Here is a 14790-nt window from a genome sequence, read left to right as displayed (position 1 = left end):
TGTTGTCATATGACAGCTCTGTTTATGAAGCTTAGGGCTAAAAACCCGTCAAAATAAGGGTTTTGGGCCCTAGCACTATAACTGTGCTGATGTAAACACTGGTAATTTAAATTACCAAGCTTGTTACGTGGCAAATATAGCCACTACAAGGGTTTTAACACTCTGTAACAGAGGAGGAATTAATTATGTAATTAATAATATGTAATTATTAATTACAGGGAATTAATTTGGCGTAAAAGTAGGTGGTAAGCGCTTAAACTGATTGGCTGCTTCACAGAGGCGGTGGTCTTACGGCAACTACTTATAAGGATAAAGCTTTAAATATGCTAATAAGGGATTTTTGATGATTTGAAGGGTTTAATCCAGTGGATTTTACGTGCTGGGGATGGTTTATAAGGAAAAGTGGCTACAAATGTAGCAGAGGAGAATATTTACGGCAAACTTACAGTTTATGGGCAGTGAATGGTCTGGGGGATCTTTTCCTGAGGGCCAAATAGGCCTCTATTTATAGAGGGGACTTCAGTGGGCGTGAACACTGAGTCCTTTTCTCCCTATGGGAGTATCCAGGGGTGTAGCCGTGAAAAGGGCTTGGCTGTGGGTAATTTAATTGTATTGTAATAGACTAATTTCCCTGACTCTGTCACATGACATGTTTATAACCAATTGTCATGTGAAAGAGCTTCAGTAGAAGTCTACATGATACTTTCACGGGGTATTTTTACACGAGTAATATTACTCATTAATGTACAATAGTTTAATTTCATGTACATTGTTTGTTTTACTAAATTTATGTATGTAATACTATTTTTTGGGCGCTTTCTGGGGCCAATTCTTATTTATACAATTAGTACATGAAGGAATAGGAATAAAGGGGTACTTTAAGTGGGTGACCCCCCTTAATTTATGATGAGGAATCTGATTCTGCAATAATAATTTAATAATTATTCTTATTTACTAAGTTATTGCAGTCTTTTGGATACTTGATGTATCTCTAAGGCTGACATCATAGGTTGGTATCAGTGTCATTGTGTTTCATTCATCTCTTCATTTGTTTCTCACAATCATCAATTCACTCACGTTCATCCTCCGGTCATCCACAGGTGTGCCTCGCCCTGAGTCTTGTCCCGCCGTTTGTGTAGCTCACAGTGTTCCTGCTGTTGTCATAGGTGTGCCTCCACCTGAGTCTTGTCCTGCCGTTTGTGTAGCTCACAGTGTTCCTGCTGTTGTCATAGATCCCCCAGCTTGTTGTCCTTTAGCTAGGGCCAAAGCTGAGCATCAGCTGAGCCATGGCTAGAGATGGCTCCATCACACCCGGGTGCGGGTACCTGCGGCCTGTTTTGAGTGGATCCTGACATCCGTACCCGCATCCGCACTTGTTGGCGGGTACCCGCCAGCCTGGGCGGTTACCCGCTTGGATACCCGCTCCTTGAAACTCATCTCGGCAACCGGAAGGAGCCCCTTTTGGTGGAAGAGGGATGACCTCGGCAACCAGAAGGAAGCAGTTCTGGTTGCAATAAGACCTCTGCGACCAGGAGGTTTCCTTCTGGTTGCCAAGGTAACTTTGACAACCAGGAGGTCTCCTTCTGGTTGCTGAGGTAACTTCAGCAACCAGGAGGTTGTCTTCTGGTCGCCAAGGTAGCTTCAGCAACCAGGAGGTTAGCTTCTGGTCAGCAAGGTAACCTTGGCAACCAAGAGGTTGCCTTCTGGTTGGCAAGGTAACCTTGGCAACCAAGAGGTTGCCTTCTGGTTGACGGGTAACCTCTGCGACCAGGAGGTTACCTGCTGGTCGCGCGCTGAGGTTATTTAACCTCTGCGACCAGGACCATTTCCTCTTGGTTGCCAAGGTTTTACAAACTTTGTGAGCAAGATAGTATCCTCCTGGTCGCCAAGGTTTTGTAACCTTTGCGACCGGCAGGATTTTTTCCTTCTGGTCGCCGAGATACAGCCTTGGTGACCGGAAGGAATCCCTCCTGGTCAATGAGGTTGCGTGTCCTCGGCAACCAGGTGGGTTTTTCTGGCTGCCAAGGCTGTAAAACCTTGGCAACCGGAATGGATCAGGCCTTCCAGTTAAAGCGGTGGGCGGGTGTGGGTTGAATTATCTGGGTACCCACCCACTTTTTTCCAGAATCTCATACATCCGTACCCGCAACCGCACCTGCTGGCGGGTACCTGCCAGCTGTGGCGGGTACCCGCCAGCGGATAGCAGGTACCCGCAACGGGTTTGCCGGGGCCATCTCTAGCCATGGCCAAGGCTAAGCATCAGCTGAGCCAAAGCCAAGGCTGAGAATCCTGATGCTCAGCTTTGACCCAGTCCTGGGCCAGCTGGCTGGCTGATGCTCAGCTTGCTGAGTATCAGCTGAGCCATGCCAGGGAAAAAGATGGGAACCAGCTTGGACAGGACCAGAGCTGAAATTCAGCTGTGCCAGGGCCAAAGATGATCATCAGGTGGCCGGTGCTAAAGCTGAGCATCAGCTGGGCCAGGGCAAAAGCTGAGAATCAGCTGGGCCAGGGCAAAAGCTGAGAATCAGCTGGGCCAGGGTACAAGCTGAGCATCAGCTGGGCCAGGGCCAAAGCTGAGCATCATCTGGTTTTGTCACATTGAGTGCTTTGATCTTGAAACCTGTCATGTGAGCCCTAGATGTGCTGGTGGAGAGGAGCAGCATTGGAGCAGTGTTGGAGCTGAAAACAAAGCTGCATCATGTCACTTGCCATCAAGTGACTACTTTTTTTTCCTGGTGCTGGTCCACCACTCAAAAATCATGGATGCAAAAGGCAAAATGATGGAGTGCATTTAGCCTGCCCGTATTCAAAAAACAAAATTATTTAACAATTGGTATCTCAAAGCTGGAAACAATTGATGAAGAATTTTGAGGAGTGGGGGATCTAACTTGGATCTGACTGACGAATGGAAAAACACATCTGAGAAAAGTGCTTGGGGTGTGAGGTATTAATGGTAATGATCAGCAGCGTAGACAGCATGAGCAATTTCGAAAGCCTGTGTAAGCAGAAAAAAAGTTGTTCAATTAAGGTTATTTGTGTAGGCAGTTTAGAAGACAATTAGAACTCACGATTAATATGATAATGATCCATTCCAGTCGATGCGAATATTTCTGAAAAATGGGATGATAATTAGCACGGAAGAAGAAAAGTCATCGACTTGGCAGATAGATGAAAAAATATGTCCCACAGAATTGCTAAACTCGAATAGCCTGCCTTGAAGCTCGATGGCCATCGAAAGTTTGTCGTTCAAAACTCTCAATCTCCTTTCGAAGTCGAACTCTCTTAAGACTTTTTTGAAATGGCCTGTTAACAAGTGATGCAATCCAAATTAAATCAATTTATTGAAAGTGAAAAAAGGGGATACTTGTAACCTTCCAGAAGGAAAAAAACACTTACGTTCTTCAGCGCCGGTATCTTCCCAAAACCATTCTGGTAGATCAATAAGGTTTTCTTCTTTGAGACTGAGACCTTGTCTGAGCTCCAAGAGTTCACCATAGCGAGCGATGATTTCGTGTTTATTGAGAGGAGAATCGTTTCCAGCCTTGAGTTTAGCAGGGACATGTTCGACCTTTGACAGAAACTCATCCAGCTGGGCTTCGTACCTCGAGAGCCGACAGGCCCGGGCGAGAGCGGAGGAGACGGCTAACTTAGACAGCAAGAGTAAGTCGGATGGCGGTTGAAGAGCTTGTGAGGATGTCGAGGAGGCCATGAATGGTGTCAGAAGCTTCCTTGACCTCACCGTCGCTGACGTTTTCGTCATTTGGTCCTGAGGCAGAGAACCCTCCGGTTGGATAGCAGAAACGACGATCTGATCGGTATCCACTTCAAACATCGGTCCAGTATTCGATTCTAGGTAATCGACGGTCTCCTTTTCTGGTATCCGACTGGGATTTACTTCTAGTAAACTTGCCGGCTTATCTGTCTTGGGTCGTATGATCTTCTTGAGAAACTTCGCGGCTTCTTCTGAGCTGATTCCCCAGCTCACAAAACTGCCTATGCGTTCCAAAGAGCAAAAACTTCAGTTCATTCTCCCTGACAAAAATTTTGAACAGGACTACTGTCTGTTTTTTTAGTTAAAATCGACTCGATTATGCATTGTCCAATGAGTACGCACAAGAGAGTGTCTTTTTTTCGAATAGGGCTTGGATGCGATACACCACAGCCAATGGAAGGATGATCGGTCAATGAAAATTATAAGAAGATCCTAACCAGATTCAAAAACAAAAATTTCCCCATGCCGGTCAATAGGGTCCTTCGCAGGATGACTGTCTGCTGAAGGAGATGAAGGTGGCCATTGTGGCAACCAGATAGCCTCGCCGAGCACGTTGAACATCCTCGTCGATCTTGGGTAACCCGCTTCATCTAGATGTTTAGGTAGTCTTCGGAGGTCATATTCTTCAGCCGTCGAATAAGCAATCACTTTGCCCAGAGACCTGGTTGGACGTCCAGAGGGTTCGGAGCCTTCTTTCATATCCCATTTCAAAATTGATGCCTGTCCATGTGTACCAGCTCTCTTCTTCGATGTTTTCGGGGTGACGTTCGCGTGAGTAGCAGTAGCCTCCACTTCGGGTCCCGTGCTCAGAGGGCGAAAACTTAGTAGTCCTATTCGAATGCTGAGCTTCTTTTGCTTGAGTTTGGAGGTTGGCTGCTGTGAGGCAACTAAGGATTGGATCGATCTGAGATGGGGTCTGAACATTTCCTTTGCTCTACTCGATGTGTGTCTTGTCACTTGTGCAACGTCAAGGAGGCAGGCCTGAGGCTGAATTGACTCAACCCAACTAGCATCTGTTACATCCATGTCACAAGATCATCAAACCGTTTTATCGCACTTCCAAACCCTTGGAAGTTGGGATTACTTGCGAGAATATATGCGATAATACATCATCCAGAAAAGCTAGACCCAAAAGAAACTTATTTGCTTTCTGAGCTGCTCATGTGCATTTCAATCCTCCAGACGGTTTGCTCAGGCAGCCTACTCATATTACGATACTACGGCTTCAGGCTGCGTGCTCTCAAGGCTGTTGATCATAAGTTTCAAGCGGCATGGCTTTGAGAGCACGCCAAGCAAACCTATGGTGACCCTGTGTGGAAATCTCGCAACGAATTGGAGATGAATGAAAACAGTTTCGATACCAAAGGTTCGATAGTAGAAATGAGAGAGAGGTCCAACTGTAGTTTATGTGGACTTCAAACATTTTTCTTGCTCCTAAAAGGTCTTCTGCAGTCCTCGATGATTACAACATTCCCGAGTAAAGACGTAACTTGCTTTTTTTTTACAAAAGGTAGACATGCCTTGGTCAAGTCTTTAAATATGTCATCTCTTCGTTTTGGCTAAGGTGATCTGGCTTTGCTTTTACGAAAAACTGTGTATTTACATGACGACAGATGGGAGAGATCAATACCCGCCAGACGACGAAAACTCGTTGTCAAAGCCAGCTTGATTCTTTCTGGAGAAAGAGTCCCCTTGGGAATTGGCCCCGTAGCCTCCGGAAGTCGTGGCTGCAAAAAGAAAACGGCGATTTGGTTTTCAATCTCTTCTCCTCGATCGACGAATTGAAGCAAGCACGAGCAATTCAAACTTGGACAACTTACAATCATGACTGTCTCCAACCCCACCGGCGCTGACGCCGCCACGAGCCCCAAAGTCATCAGAAGGGCGATCAGTGCCCGCACCATAAGTCCCATCGGCAGTGGAACCAAAGTTGACTCGGGATTGGTTGTAACCAGAGTCACCGATGCTATCTGCTTGCGATGCACGGATGTTGTCACGTGCTTGATCTGCGCGAAGTGGTGGATAAGAATCAGGTCAACACGAGTTTTTATGGGTGGACTGATATTACTTTGGAGCACTTAAAGCTTACATCCACTGCCAACGTTTTCGTCCTTGTCATAACGACCTCCAGACATGCCGGAGCCAGCTGTTTTATAATCGTCAGATTGGTCATACCCGCTCCCGCTCTTGCCGTACCTAGAGTCATCTAGGTCTGATCCCATTAAGCCGGCAAGACGGGGCGCCTCAGTCAGTCAATCCCCACACGGTTGGTAAGCTCTCTGAAGTACTGACTTGGATTTCCACCCGAGCCCTGGTTGCGTCCTCCGCTGCGATCAGAATCATTCTGGCCCGAAAACCTTTCTGTAGCTTTTGGCATCGAGGTATTCATAAGGTCTTTGGCCTGTAAAGGGATGGGTCACAAGATTTCAGGAGAGATCTATCAGCTAATCATCGTTATCACCTTCGCATCGATCATCAAGCGAGAATTCGAAAAAAGGAATATTGACTTCATCTAGTAATCCCATTGTGAATGCTTCGCTATGGTTATTATGTACCAAAAGGAGAATGTCTCACGGAACTTATTTTTGTGTTTTTGGAAATGCGGTTCGATGGAAGGGGTGAGTGGAACAAGAGCCGGAAAATGGCACCAGAAGTGGTCTTTTAAATATTGATGATCGGTGAAAAGTGGTTTGATCACTGGCAGGAGCTAGGGGGTGGATGAATCAGGCACGTCATCTGCGATTGGTCAGAGTTGATCTTCACACAGCCTTTTGGTCAGTTCCGGACTCACATAGTGCTCTTAAGGAAACATTCGAGCGGAACTCGGCTGTATGCTCGATCGATCGCCCGTTGGAATTATTAGCCATGACGCTGCCGATCAGTTTCACAACAAAGTAAACCCTTAATCTTAGATAAGGATGTCCGTAAAAATACCCAGCCGAATGGAAGATTATTACTCAGCCACCGCTGTTTTGATTTCACGAGATGTGCACACGTCACGCCCCGCGGTTGATGGACAAGCGCCGTTTGTGCCGAGAGGGATTCGATTCATGAAGAGCCGGATCTTGGATGCTGTATAGCACTGTAGAGATCGCTTCACAGGTTGGTTTTTCTACCCCGACTGCTACTCACCAACTGGGAAGATGAATGACTCCGAAAACATCCCCCGTCAGCTCATCCAATGCCACCACGCAATTGCATCCAGTTCACGCCGAGCGTGACTTGTATAGGCCTGTCCAACCCTTTTTGATGAATCATCAAGACACCCATTCAGAATTCTAATCTTACATATTTAATTTCTACGGGGCTAAGCCTAATCCCGAGGCAACTCATTCTTAGCTTGCATGTGCATAGCGCGAGGCGAATCAAATGTGCATTTAAAAAAAGCCTATGCGAGCAGACGTGAGACGTCGCGTAAGGAAGCACCACAGTGACACTGGTGGCCTGAGGTTTCTCAAAGGAAAAGACGAATTATGACATTTACATTTCTGGTACGACTCCCCACTTATAATTCAAAGCCAAATGGTCCATGTTGTAGCCCTCAATCTCACAAGATGCACGGAGCAAACGGGTGCTGGTTGACACAGTGCCAAAGTGAAATTGGTTTTTGTAATCTTGCTGTTTCAAATCTAACAAGAACAGATGGAGTCCTTCTTGGTGCTTATACAAATCACATATCCAACAAGCAGACTACTTCTTAGTGAGGGGGCTTGGGCTCCTTGAAGGCTTTGCGGGTGCAATTATGACACACTGGCAAGATGTGATAGGGCAGTTTTAGCAAATTGAACTTGGTATTGCGAAGAATTCAAAGCTTGGACTCACCAGGTCTTTGGTTGTTGGGGTCCGAGGATGAGCTCCAAAGGCATTTATATCGACGTATTATGTCGTCCTTTCGATGGGGCCCACTGTCCTGACCTATGGCCACTGCATAAATCCCAGAGGTTTCCAATCATGGGGGATGAGCTTCACATTTACTCTTATATATAACAAAAAAAAAGAACAAGAGATACATAGATCACGCACCCAAGTACCCAGCAAGATTCCTAGCCCAGAATTGGATTGGATGCATGAAGTCTACTTTTGTTGTGGGCGGCCCTGTCTCACCATCATTGCGGTAACGTATGCATTTTGTAAAGGTAAGCAAGTGGACTGACAAATGGCCAGGCTTTACAACTTATTAATTAGCGGGGGAGATGATTTATAGTGTAGTTCACTGTCAACAATTTTACCGAGAGTCTAAATTTAATGAACAAATGAACTTACCATGGTTGACGTTATCCTTCGACACATAGCATGTGGGCCAGTCGCACTCGTAACCCAAACTATCGTAGCCTCTGCAAGCTGTATAACGATTGTTGCGTTTCGAGAGTTAGAGCTTGAACTTCGTGGTTTTAAAACACAATCACAGGCCGATTTGTGGGCTTACAGACTTCCTGACCCGCCCCTTTTGGTGTTACTTTCTCTTCATTAGGTGGTCCCAACTTGAGTTGTAGTGTAGTTGTCCAGCTGTCACCACAGGTTATGGAACCCTTCACTTGGACTCGGGCCTTGGGTGTCGGCGCTCTTCTTGAAAGGCCGCGTTGCTGGACTTCGGCAAGTTCGACGGCTCGTAGGCCGACCAGAGCAATCACGGCCGAAACGACGAATAGCTTCCAGATCGAACCGGCTGTAAACATGCTGGCTTGCGAAGCGGCGTAAGAAAACTCTGCGAGCGACGGTTATCTATAACTACCACAGCGTCAAGAGACAGGCGGGGTGGGGTCGAGGAAAAACGGCGCAAATGGTCAGCTTGTATTCTCAACTCTGATCAAACTAGCCGAAGCATACGGCTGAACCCCAGAGAAGAAGTCTGAAGAAGTGCATTTCCCAATCCAAGAGTATATATTCAACAGGGGCGCATCAGGGCGCATCGAAGCCCAGAATTATGAACATGTTGTACACTGGACGCGCTCTGGTTGATTGCCACAAGTTTGTGGCAGGCGGCCATAACGGCGGAACGCCCCCCCCTCCGGGGATTACACTAGCGGTACAAGGGCGTACCGCACACCTGTCCCCAGTAGGGATGCCACTGTATGACAATCGTCAGACCAACGTGAGAGCTCTGAAAATGACACCAGCGGAATAGATCAACTGAGGACGTTTTCCAGCTGGGTGGGTGTATCATACATACATACCATCAATCAATCTGGTAAAACACAGGAAGAAAAGCGAGCATGAGGAAGCAAAGGAGATATAAGGACAGACTGGTGAGTCAATGCAACATATGCAGAATCATAGAGGTATTTGGAAGCTCAATAGGTGATGAGGATGAGTGGACAAAAGATGCCAACAATTCAAATAATTGATTATCAATATGAAACAATCAGCCAGAAATCAATGAAATCAAATAAATAAAAATCTAACCACAGACCCAAGAGAGATAAAGGAAAAAAGATTGAGTGATACGATCCTTTGATCGACTACTACAACTCAAGTATATCAAGTTATCTATTAACTTGCCCAAGAAACTAAATGGCTTGAGAGAGAGAGAGAGGCTTTGACGTGTTTTTGTTTTTCGAGGTGGACAATTGAGGACATTGTTGTGTGTTTTGTTAGGTTCTTGTTATGGAGACACGTTTTCCAAGGGAACGTTCCCCAGTGCTAGAAGGGCTGGAAATCAATTTCCACTTTTAAATAATAGCTGGAAGAATATAGAAAACCAAGTCAGTGACAGAAAGTTGATTGATTGATTGCATACAAAACACATGCTTGAACGGTTTGGAAGAAGTTGAATTCAATGAATGAGGACTCACAATGGCTATCTGACCCATGTAAAAGTAAATGAAATGCCCGGTTTCTGGTATACACATAAACAAAATCTAGGCATTGGTTAATGAAAGGGGAAACTTGCGACAGCTCGAGGAGTTGTGAAAGATGGGAAGAAGCAAGATGATTGACCATGAGTGACATAACTACCAAAATTTCTCCCTACTACCACTACAGATATCAAACCGACGAAGATTTAGTCAGTACTGATTGATGATCAAAAAAGAGCTTCCAAGTAGCGGAGTGGACGGGGATGCTGATGTGTAGTTCTCGGATATATAGGCGTACCATGCCATGTTCCCCCATGTCGCTGATCGAACTCCCGTTTGATGAAAGCAGCAATCTGAATGATAGAAGCAATTCAAGAATTGGTGTCAATAGTGTGAGAGGAGCGGTCGAGCCGATTGGGGCCAAGATGACGCATGAGACGTGTTGATCAAGCGAGGATTGGGAGAAGGGAAGGCAGAGGTCAACCGACGTCTTTCTCGATGTTCCATTTCTCCAGGGCGTCTGAGGCAATATCGACGGCTGCTTGTTGCAGTTTCTCTGACATATCGGCAGCTTTTACCACGGCCTGTCCATCCACAAAACAATCAGTCATAAATATCCTAGCGTCAGCCGTTTGCTATTTGGCCGAGGAATTAAGAGAGAGGTGAGTGGGTAGGGTGCTCACCTTCGGCTGCTCTGTCTTGGTGGCCGCTACGGGTGATTCAGACATGATTGTTCTTTGTTCGCAAACGATGGACTTCTTTGGTGTGTATATCAAATCTACTCAGAAGATGATGATGTCGATTGCCCAGGGATTCTCAGACTAACCTGATCCGAAACCCGTCGAGCCAGCCGGCGGATCGGGCTCAATAGGACCCCCCGTTGAGGCTTGGGTCGGCGCACAAAATGAATATTCATTTGGCCGGCTAAAAAAGTCACTCGAGCTGATAACCCCACATTTCAAAGAAAGGAAAGGAACGACCGACCGACCGAACGAACGAATGAGGTCATGAGCTCACTAGCATCACTATTCCAGAAAATCTCACAACCGAATCCGGCCGAGATCGACCCAGAAGATGGATACCATTCGATCGATGCCAAAGCCAAGGAGTCAAGAGAACCAGGCGCCGAAGATGAGGATATCGAGAAGCTCATGGGACCCAGCCAGCTGAGGCAGAAGATAAACATCAATGAAGAAGGTTCTACTCAACAGAGGAAAAAGTATGCCGGTCGACTGGTGAATGTCAAAGATTGGATGGATCCCGATCCGGCTAACCGATCGGAATCAGACGACTCAAACAACAAAACCTACAAAGATCGTAAAGAGAAGAAACTCGCTGAGGAAGAAGATGAAGATGACGATGAAGAATTGGGGATGGATGATGATGATGACGGCGAGGTAGAAGACGATGACGAAGATGAGCAGGAGCAGGAGGAAGACGACGATGATGATGAGAACAAAGACGAAGACGAAGGACATTCAATCCGTGCTTCTTCGACATCAACCAATGATACGCAAAACGGAGATCAGCAAACCACAGAAAACTTCACTCTTGAATCAACTCCAAGCCACGCCAAACAAACCACACAAGAACAGCCGTCCGATCTCATAAAACAGCTGCAATCCTCAGTTAAAGCAGACATCGAAAAGGGGAAGGCCGTTAAAAAACAACTTGTACGTCTGAATAACTCTTATTTACTCCCGTTTTTCTGAGAGTAGGAGGTCAAATGTTCGTTTCTGACGATTCCAAAATATCATATCAAATCGGTCTATAGACGACGTACGATAGAATTCTTGCAGTTAGGATTGGAATACAAAAGCCTTTGATTGCTGCCAACAAACTAGTAGAGGTAAGTTCAACTGTTTTAAGTATCAATAACCTTTCGTATGGTTAATTTGTTGGTTCAGATAAATTCTCAGCAGGAAAAGATTGAAGGAACAGATGATAGCAGTGAGAAGGAACAGGCGCGAATCGCGATCAACAACCTCCTGGAAATCAGCTCCAAGATTGGCACCTTGAGGGCTGTAAGTCACCCCCTCTTAGATCATAATTATCATCGGCTTTCCTTTGTGCTTACTCCTTGTTTTCTTTGATAGCAATTGATGGAGTCAATTGACGGAGAGCCCCCTCGGAAACGGAGGAAGGACCATCATGTGATCGATGAAGACAGGACAAGTAGTTTGAAAGACTGCCTCGAGCATGCTGGGGAACTTGATAAACGGTCAGTTTATTCTCCTTCCGCTCGATTGGGCATGTCCTTTTTGACGACAAAGCAAAACCAGCTCAAACAACATCGATGCTTGAATATTGCGGGCTTTGTTTCTGGGAGTCAACAGATTGACGCCATACCTACGAACAACGGTCCGAAAATGGTCGACGAAGATCAACTCGACGACGGCGTTAAACACTAAGAAGTTCGACGGCGGCTCGAAGCAACAGAACGTGATGGACCAACTCGAGCAGATCTGGTCTTCCAAAGACGAACGCGACAAGTTGGTCACCCGTAGTCGGACCAGTAAACAGCGCACTAATCGGACTACTCAAAATGCCACCTCCGGAGAGGCCTTCTCGGGACCCCAAATCTTCGAAGATCGTGATTTCTATCTCTCTTTGCTGAAGGAGGTCGTCGAAACTGCCACACGGAATCAGGGTGAGCACTACCACCAAATCAAACGGCTCTCAACCAGTCAAAAGAATAATTTCAAAAGAAAACCCTATCGCTTAAAGACAGAACGGAAACAGAAACTGACTTGGGTTTTTGGATTTTGATTTGTCGACAGAAGAGACGATGATGGGAATGAACGACTACAGATCCCAACGAACGCACCGAGAAGCGGTGGACCCGAAAGCATCGAAAGGACGCAAGATCCGCTACGACGTGCACGACAAACTTGTCTCATTGATGGTCCCGATCCAGAATGAACTGTGGACAGAGGAGCAAAAGGACGAGCTGTTTGCCAGCTTGTTTGGATTCGGTTCCGAAGCTGCTCCTAATCCTGCTACTTCTCTGCCTGAAGACCCTCATCCCCAGTTCTCCCTGTCTAAATCCGACGGCTTTAAATTGCTTTAGTGCCTCTGCCTCTTTCCACTATATTGTCTTCCTTTCTTACTTGTTTTAGCATATTTCTTGTCCCATTTTTCAGGCTTTTCTCATGGTCGTAGTTAATATGCCTAACTTGGTGCAAGTAATGTCTGGAAGACATACGAAATGATAGACAATGTCATTGGTCGGACCCCTGTATGTCAGGTTCTCTCTGAAGAAATCCCCAAGACCTTGAGGACAAACATGGCATTTTTTTGAATTTTCTTTTGAAGTGTAGAGTAAGAAAAAATATAGTAGAGTACGAAGTTGAGAAATAATAGTAGAAGAGAAACTGTTGATTTCTATTTTAACTTTTCACATTCTCCAACAACCACAAACAAATTAAAAACAACAAAAAGGAGATAGAAAGAAAGATCAAGTTCTGTAAACAAAAAAAAGCACCGCAGAAGGTCGAGCTTTTTTAATCAGTATTGTGGGAGAGAAAAAGTATGGTTTTGTTTTTTTCTTGGGGGAGGAAAAAAGGGGAGAGAGATGGCGGAAGCTGCAAGGAGGGGAGAGAAGAGAAGACATGGCTCTATGTGAGTATATGGATGCATGGAAATTGGTTGGGAGAGAGAGGAGGTTGTGAACAGGCGATGATCAGGGAGGGGCCACAAAGAAAAAAAAGGTGCGAGGCCAAGAGGATAGAGGGTTTGAGTCAGGAGTCGGGTGGAAAGGGAGGATCCGATGTAAGGATGGTCTTGGACGGCGGCGGGTTGAAGTGCTCAGAACATCGTCCCTTCAGGAGGCTGGATCAACTTTCTTCCGGCCCGCAACATCTCCCTATGTCATAAAACACACACACACACCAACATGAGTTTTTGGATTGTTCTGCGGGGTTTGATAAGAGAGGGAAAGTCGGTTTACCTTCGTAATTCGACCAAGACTGTCTCTAACGTATAGTTCCTCTTCCATCCCGATAGGACTGGGAATTTCGACGGCTCAACCTGTCCCGTCCGATCCAGGGGGCCAAATCATGAGTCAGCCACGCATTATTATCATTTTCGGCGAGCGTGATATAAAACAAACGCCGAGGAGAGATGGGGAGGGGAATAGGGCACTGACCTCGCCAGTTGTTTGGTTGACACAAGGTAGATTGATTTTGGTGAGGAAGAAGATCGTGGGTGGGAAGTCGGGATAGCAGTCTCCGCAGGTGATCTTGATATCGTAGATCCGATTTTCATGGAAACTCTACGTGGATAGAATCCATGACCATTCCATCGATTTTACACAAACAAACACACACAAGCAGTCCATTTATTGACGCGGAAACCAAGGGATTAAAAGAAGGGGGAAACAAAGGATCGATGGTTGGGATTTTTTGTTTGGTGGGAGTGTAAGACGGTAAGAGGAGACTCAACATTACTGGGTCCGATGATTGTTCCGTTCCATTTAGTCATCGTGATGTCATCGCCGTCGGCTAAGCCATACGAGCAAGTCCCATCCCCGAGTCCCTTTTCGCCCTTCTCTAACTACCCTTTCACCAATCGTGTTCAAGAGCCAGTCAGTGCTCCTACCTCATGCTCCCCAGCCAGGGATAAAATGGTAACGGTACTCAACCTCTTCCAACAGTCTGAAATTTCGTGGAACTGGTAGTTTTGATGATTGGGTGACGACAATGGGACGATCGGGAAACAGTCAATCAGTCTTACAGTTCCAGGCTCTCTTGGAAGTCTGAAAAGTGTGCGATCAAGAGAGGAACGAACCTTGGGCGCCGGACATCGATCCTGGATTCTCGTCGGTTTGGGCCTGCTTTGTTTCTTGGTCTAATTTTTTTTTGGCGTCCTTGATGCTTGAAATGACACTTGGTGGTTTCGATCGACAATAGTGGGACTTGGGTCCTTTTTCTGCAGGCCCAGGCCGGACTCCTTTTCTTTGTCTTCGGGCCCGGGGGAGAACTTCACTTGCCGATAATCCCCGATCCAGGACTTCGTCTCCTCAAAAATCAAACAGCCAATTATTATCTGTCAGCAGCATCAGAAAAATATCCTATCCCCCTCAAAAATCACCAACATTGCAAGGACGCCAATTTTCTTCAGAACTGAATTGATCAACCAATCTTTCGTCCGTTTCCTATGGCCTTCGAGCTCTAGTGGTTCCCTCCACTGAATTGAAGTACGCGATAGGCGATTTTTGGGCTC

The 14790-nt window shown here is 46.1% G+C and overlaps 6 protein-coding genes across 6 annotated transcripts; 1 reads left to right on the top strand and 5 right to left on the bottom strand.

Moving 5' to 3' along the window:
- Positions 1-2947: 2947 nt before the first annotated feature.
- PtA15_14A251 (uncharacterized protein) lies at positions 2948-4696 on the bottom strand (the record flags this gene model as incomplete). The annotated part of the gene is made up of 5 exons (XM_053162948.1): positions 2948-2995; positions 3069-3110; positions 3188-3303; positions 3397-3993; positions 4210-4696. 5 exons carry the CDS (start codon positions 4694-4696, stop codon positions 2948-2950), a joined length of 1290 nt encoding a protein of 429 aa, XP_053026923.1.
- Positions 4697-5395: 699 nt separating this feature from the next.
- PtA15_14A250 (uncharacterized protein) lies at positions 5396-6297 on the bottom strand (the record flags this gene model as incomplete). The annotated part of the gene is made up of 5 exons (XM_053162947.1): positions 5396-5499; positions 5593-5778; positions 5862-5984; positions 6065-6173; positions 6280-6297. The coding sequence occupies 5 exons, from the start codon at positions 6295-6297 to the stop codon at positions 5396-5398; spliced, it is 540 nt and encodes a 179-aa protein (XP_053026922.1).
- A 1172-nt stretch (positions 6298-7469) lies between these two features.
- Positions 7470-8448, bottom strand: PtA15_14A249 (uncharacterized protein; the record flags this gene model as incomplete). Its single annotated transcript, XM_053162945.1, has 5 exons — positions 7470-7522; positions 7595-7696; positions 7796-7921; positions 8036-8113; positions 8199-8448. The coding sequence occupies 5 exons, from the start codon at positions 8446-8448 to the stop codon at positions 7470-7472; spliced, it is 609 nt and encodes a 202-aa protein (XP_053026921.1).
- Positions 8449-9428: 980 nt separating this feature from the next.
- On the bottom strand, positions 9429-10295 carry PtA15_14A248 (uncharacterized protein; the record flags this gene model as incomplete). The annotated part of the gene is made up of 6 exons (XM_053162944.1): positions 9429-9452; positions 9565-9608; positions 9710-9748; positions 9866-9920; positions 10056-10151; positions 10251-10295. 6 exons carry the CDS (start codon positions 10293-10295, stop codon positions 9429-9431), a joined length of 303 nt encoding a protein of 100 aa, XP_053026920.1.
- A 279-nt stretch (positions 10296-10574) lies between these two features.
- On the top strand, positions 10575-12637 carry PtA15_14A247 (uncharacterized protein; the record flags this gene model as incomplete). Its single annotated transcript, XM_053162943.1, has 7 exons — positions 10575-10884; positions 11107-11240; positions 11342-11416; positions 11475-11591; positions 11664-11788; positions 11904-12217; positions 12348-12637. 7 exons carry the CDS (start codon positions 10575-10577, stop codon positions 12635-12637), a joined length of 1365 nt encoding a protein of 454 aa, XP_053026919.1.
- Positions 12638-13374: 737 nt separating this feature from the next.
- On the bottom strand, positions 13375-14371 carry PtA15_14A246 (uncharacterized protein; the record flags this gene model as incomplete). The annotated part of the gene is made up of 6 exons (XM_053162942.1): positions 13375-13432; positions 13517-13596; positions 13715-13840; positions 14011-14121; positions 14210-14238; positions 14356-14371. 6 exons carry the CDS (start codon positions 14369-14371, stop codon positions 13375-13377), a joined length of 420 nt encoding a protein of 139 aa, XP_053026918.1.
- Between the last annotated feature and the right edge of the window lie 419 nt (positions 14372-14790).

Source organism: Puccinia triticina, chromosome 14A (genome assembly GCF_026914185.1).
Source record: "Puccinia triticina chromosome 14A, complete sequence".
In the NCBI taxonomy this organism is placed as follows: Eukaryota; Fungi; Basidiomycota; class Pucciniomycetes; order Pucciniales; family Pucciniaceae; genus Puccinia; species Puccinia triticina.
This window is presented reverse-complemented; position numbering and strand designations above follow the sequence as displayed.